The sequence below is a fragment of the Orycteropus afer genome, unplaced genomic scaffold (genome assembly GCF_000298275.1).
Source record: "Orycteropus afer afer isolate SDZICR_OR568_19922 unplaced genomic scaffold, OryAfe1.0 scaffold00290, whole genome shotgun sequence".
Lineage (NCBI taxonomy): Eukaryota > Metazoa > Chordata > Mammalia > Tubulidentata > Orycteropodidae > Orycteropus > Orycteropus afer.
This window is the reverse complement of record NW_006921877.1, coordinates 3,399,895-3,405,923: the sequence shown is the minus strand read 5'-3', so window position 1 is coordinate 3,405,923 and position 6,029 is coordinate 3,399,895. Positions and strand designations below refer to the sequence as shown.

At 33.6% G+C, this 6,029-nt stretch overlaps 1 protein-coding gene across 1 annotated transcript in view; it reads right to left on the bottom strand.

Annotated features, from left to right (window-relative positions):
* Positions 1-3,928: 3,928 nt before the first annotated feature.
* ANP32E (acidic nuclear phosphoprotein 32 family member E) overlaps positions 3,929-6,029 on the bottom strand; it is a 12,727-nt gene continuing 10,626 nt past the window's right edge. Inside the window, exons 6-7 of the mRNA XM_007950958.2 lie at positions 4,651-4,705; positions 3,929-3,999 (exon numbers count right to left, since the gene is read on the bottom strand). Coding sequence (XP_007949149.1) covers positions 3,929-3,999; positions 4,651-4,705 — 126 coding nt within the window. The remainder of the gene's footprint in view (positions 4,000-4,650; positions 4,706-6,029) is intronic.

The following is a 6,029-nucleotide window of genomic DNA, read 5'->3' as shown; positions in this document are numbered from 1 at the left end:
CTCACTGAATTACTTCATAATCTAACACCTCAACCAAAAACTTTTAATATGATTCTACCATTCTGTTATCAAAAGGAAGTTAAGTTTTGAAATTCTTAAAGACCCAAAACAAAAGGACCATACTGCTTTCAATAACCAATACTTCCACTTGAAATGTACTTCAATATTTTCTATCTTTCAGAAAGCAGATTTCTATGATTAAAATAATCTTTTCAATAGTAAACCATAAAGCAATCGTGAAAACATTATCATGTGTGCCTTGACTTTATAAAATAGATGCTCCAGAATTGCCTACAAAGTAAACATTTAAAAAATCACCTACCACAAGAATACCAAAAAAGGGAACAGAAAAATTATTTGCCTCAAATTAGCTTTACTCAAGGTAAACATGAAAGAATTATGTGTATTTGTACTTACAGGCAGTCCCCAGGTTATGAATATGTTCAGCCCATAGTTACGGACCAACTCCCATAAAACCTATTCTATCAAAAATTCAAGGTACGTACAATGATTCATAATAACGAACAGGGACTACTTTGCAATGTGCATCCAAATATTACTATATTATTATGTTAAAGATGGTTTAGTGTATCTAGAAGTGTTTCAATATTTTTTATACAGACAGGCACAGTAAAAGTACACTATATATTAAGGCAAACATTTGACTAACCAACGTTAGATACAAACCATACCAACCTACATACAAATTCAGCTTAAAAATATATTTGGAAACAGAACTCATTCATAATCCAGTGACTGCCTGTATATTATCAAAGAACTCTGAAGATAAATATTATGGAATATAAATGGAGAGTTTGCATTATTTGAGAAAATTATTGATGTAGCATACAAGTTTTATAATCACTAGTTAATTATGCTACTGTTATTAGCTATCAAGTCGGCCTAATTATGGTGATTCTATGCACCATGGAACAAAATTCTGCCCAGTCCCCATGATTGGTTGCAGATCTGAATGTAGTGATTCATAAGGTTTTCATTGGCTGATTAGTCCATGTTAGTCTGGAAGCTCCAGTGAAACCTGTTCAGCATCATAGCAACACACAAGCCTCCAATGACAGGCAGGTGGTGGTTGTACATGGAGTGTACTGGTGGGGAATGAAAGCTAGGTCTTCCACAGGGAAAGCAAGAACTGTACCACTGAACCACCAATGCTCCTTTAGTTAACTATAGGTAATAGTGCAACTGTAAGTAATAAGGTTATTACTTTACTCCAAATCAAAATACATAAAGTACTGGCTCAATTTGCAACTCCAAAAGGAAAATTTAGTGAATCCGGAATTTTTTCTGCTTCCTGGAAAAAAGTTAATAAGGAAAATGATGTTAAGCTGTTAAACTGTAATGAGTGAATTAACTTTCAAGCTGATTCTGTTTTTAAAAGGAACTTCAGAGCCTACAATGGTGCTAGAAAAAGTGAATGTCATACACTGAAACCAATCATTATAACAAATCTTCAATTTATTTGAAGCAATTCAGTTTCAAAAACCTTAAGTTACAGCAGTCACAATAAAACAGTCAGAAACAATAAAAGAATGGTAGGGAGTACTGCATTTTTTGTTTGTTTGTTTGTTTGTTTTAACACTGTCATGGCTTTATTCAAAACACAGTTGCACAAAAGTAGTAACTTCAAAGTTTTTTAAGGAGAAATTCTTAAGGAACTTAACACACTATATACATACTGCCATACAAAGAGCATTAAAATAGGACCAAAAACCTCTACAAAATATAAAACCCACCCTGACTTATTTGCATGAAAATACCACCTACAAAGCTAAATAAGTTTTAAAAGTTATCTGGAGGCTCTAAGTGTTGTTTTCAAACCGAAGAACTCTATTTTTGATTGCACAATAAGATGATTGATAAGAAAGTCAATATATAGATTTAATTTAAAAAATATTTTATAATCTAACATATTACAAGATGAGAAGTCTTAAGGACTAAAACAGGGCATTTTGATTGTTAAAAAGAGGTGAAATGTTAGTCTTTTGTATATTCCAATCCCCACACTAACGTGATCCCAAGAATTTCATTTCAGTCAGTTGTGCAACTTTATAGTTTCTCTACAAATAACTTCATCATTTTTCACTTTAAAATTTTAAACTCATACATGTTAAACTAAAAAAGAAGAACTAAGTAATTTCAATGTGTCCCTGTATGGAAGGATAACTTCAATTAATTTGCTGACAATAACTTTAAAAATGTTTACAAATATTCAGAACAAAAGGAAAAAAATTTAGATAGTCAAGGTCAAAAAAGCAAGAGCCTCCATGACAAAAAGGGAGATGTACTTGTTTACTCATTGTATTTTTTTAGTAGGCATATAGGAAACACATACAAGCACGCTCACATTTATCTCAAATATTTCTCTTTTTTAATGGCCATCCATTTGAAAACAAATCCTAATTTTAGGTTCCAAATATTGTGCCAACTACCTAATATTTCCCAATTAAATGCTGTAATTTCTGATAATCCTTTATAAATATAGGAAAAATAAAGGTTCTACTCAGGAAAACTAAAAATATTTTGTAGAGTGGTATACAAATCATTGGGAGCTCTGGTGGCATAGTTTCCAAGGCATTTGACTGCTAACCAGAGGCCGGCAGTTCAAACCCATCAGCCACTCCTCAGAAGGAAGATTGGGCCATCTACTTCCATAGTGATATTGCCTTGGAAACCCAAGGAGGGGTTGCTATGGGTTGGATCCGCTTCAACAGCAGTGAGTTTGGGTTTTGGTTTGGTTATACAAATCATTTGGGAAGCCAAATTAAAAATACTGACTTGAATGTCTCATTATCAACAGGCAATTGTTCTGACTTCCGAGGGACACTGATGCTGCTTCCCAAAGCCTCCCTTGCTTCTTTTCTTTCTTTGTCTATTAATACAGTCTGTACATGTTGACAAACAAAAGAGATTTCTAGTAAGTAGAGCCTGTTGCATAAAATATATGGATAGTAACATTTGTATCTGAGAAAATACTCCATTTCTCTTACTGAGCTTGTTTAAAACCTAGATAGGTCTGAAAAGGTGGTTGAGGTATAAGACTAAAAGTTTTTCTAGTAGCCATACATTTCCCAACAATTTTTCTTTTTCTTTTTTTTTTGAGATGGAGGGGAGTGAAACAAGAAAGGACAGTGAGTGTAAAGGAATTGCTGAGAAGAAAAACACATACCTAAAAACAAACGACCCCTGACATATCATGATCTGCAGCCTGAAGAAGAAAGGGCTCACCTGCATGTCTCTGAACTTAGTATAAGCAATTTTTCCTTCAAAAATAAAATCTTACCAGTCACCTGGCTTAAGAGAGCTTTCAGAAGCCTCCACAAAATCCATGAACTATATTGCTAGATAGAGCTTTTACTATTCTGCTTCTACTCTCCAAGTAACTCTTATGACAAAGAAGCACCCAAATATCTATAGCAAAAAAAGTCACTGCCTTCGAACTAAAGATCTCTGGGTCACTTCTAAAAAATAACCAACTCATCATTCAAGAGACTACTGTCATTTCATATTACAGCTGACTGTGATTTCAGTTAGTTTATAAATAACTTTAAAACCTTATGAATGAAATGCACTATAGTATACCTGTGTAAAAGCTATCGATTATGGGCTAAAAATGACTAGTACAGTGAGCATGGATTAGAAAAATTAAGATTTCAAACAAATTTCTAGGGAATTTCATAATATGGGAGGGTGTCAATGAAAAGTTTTTTCTACACACAATATGATCATTAACAGACTAATAAATCTTATTTGGAATGATAAAAAGGCGAAAATAGTAAAACCACACTTTTCCTATAAAAAGTTACATGTTATGTTCTGTAAGGACAGCTATCATACATGAAGAAAAAAAGAAGATGTGATCACTCTATTGCAAACCCAAGAATATTAGGAAATGGGGTCTTAGAATGATCTAGTCATCTTCTTCTTCCCCATCATCTTCAGCATCTCGTTTCCTCTTCTCCCCTCGAAGACCTTCTTCTTCTGAAAGACGAGTGGAAGGAAAATTATAAAATACTTGATTTTAACAAATGAATATGTACTAAGTTATAAAGTTTTGATTCTATCTTAGTGAAAAGGTGATGGCATGAGAAAATTATAGGTTAAGTTTCCTCTCTGAATTTCTTTCAATTTCAATGTATTGAACAGACTTAGAAATCCATAAATACAGACAGCTTGCTATGCACCCTTGTGGCCAAATTATGAAGTACAGATCAAGAAACATGGCTTTGACATCAAAAGAGTTAAGTAGTAAATTTTAAAAATTATTTTGAAAGACCTAGGTAAAAGAGTACCAGAGCCAAATCTTAACAAAGGCATTATCTGGAGGTCACATTCTCTTCATCATTTCCACAATGAAACACTCTAAAAAAATAAATTGAACTCAAGCTTCCATTATCTTTTCGTTCTTGTTTTAAAAATGTTGTTAAGCAGCTTAATTTTTAATGTAACTTATGAATTATATGAGAATATTTTTCTTTAAAAAAGGTTATACACCTGTCAAGGCACACTATGATAAACATACAAAATTTAAGTTATAAGCAATCAATAATAATTTGATTATGGAATCATTCTCTAAAGACCATGAATAATAGCTATGAATTCTAGGGTTTTTTAATGACTAGTGTAACTCACCCTCTTCTTCTTCTTCCTCTCCTTCTTCAACATAGTCATCATCATCTTCTTCATCCTTGAAATTCAAATATTCAGTTTGAGAATAAATAAGCCATGACAGATTTTTTACCATTTGGTAGGGAATACATCCCAGCAAAAGCAAAGAAACTTATAGTTATTCCGTGTTCTGATGATCTCTGCCTAACTTATACACTAAAAAAAAAAAAAAAAACCTCACTGCCATCGAGTTGGATCCAACTCACAGCGACCCCTCCTTGGGTTTCTAAGATGGTATCTCTGCACAAGTAGATTGCCCAACCTTCCTTCTGAGGAGTGAACCGCCAGCCTTCTGGTTAGCAGTCAAGTACCTTAGGCACTATATACATCCTTTTTAAAAATCCAACTAAATCCCTAGTTACTTTATAAAAATAAGTTATGTTTGAAAACAGCACTATCCAAAATAATTGTCTGCTATGATGGAAATGTGCTGTATCGGTGCTGTCCAATACCTTCAACCATCAGCCAGCCACATGTGGCTACTGAGTATCTGAAACATGACCAGGAGAAATGAAGAACTGAATTTTTAATTCTAGTTAATTTAGAGTCATATGTGCTTAGTGGCTATCATACTAGATAGAGCAACTTTAGACTATTTCAAAAGCAGGGCCTTCATTTCACAGATTGAGGTAGAAGTTACCTGAATCCTAGCTCCAAAGTAGTTATGTGTTGGACTTCATTTCCAATCAATAAAAGGAAAATATTAGTCTAAAAAGATCTGCAAATTCCTTTTACACCTAAAAAGCTACATATCAAAATAGCAAAGGTTAATAAAAACTACAAAAAAACTTGATCTACAACTCTTGTGGGATAAGCTGTTCTGGATAGCTACTACTTAAATATAGCCTTTAATCATCATAAACTCTTTTTTTTAAAAAAAAGCTCTAGGCAATTAGGATACTAATCTCAAAAATGTACTGCACACTTTTCTACTGTTTTATGTTGACCTTATTCTTGAATAACCACAGTCACCATTTTGATCATGAACATTTACCATATTAGCATATGCTGATTCTCTCAGAACTTATTGATATATGTAAGATAGATGTCTCCTTTTTACAATAATACCAAGAAGGTGTGTACTTATTAGAACAATCAACCATGTGAGATCAAAAGGACAGCATTTGCCCAGGAATAAAGCTAAGAAGGCAGCAAAGGACAGGCAAGAAGGACGAATGGAAACGGTAAACACAGGGAGGAAGTGGGAAGTACAGTTACATTTTGGGGACTGCAAAGAATGTCACAAAACACTAGCAAGCTGCCATCTAGCTGCAACAATGGGTCTCTCCTCGTCAAGAGCAAAGAAGAATGAAGAAAACCAAAATTCATGGAAACAATTAGTC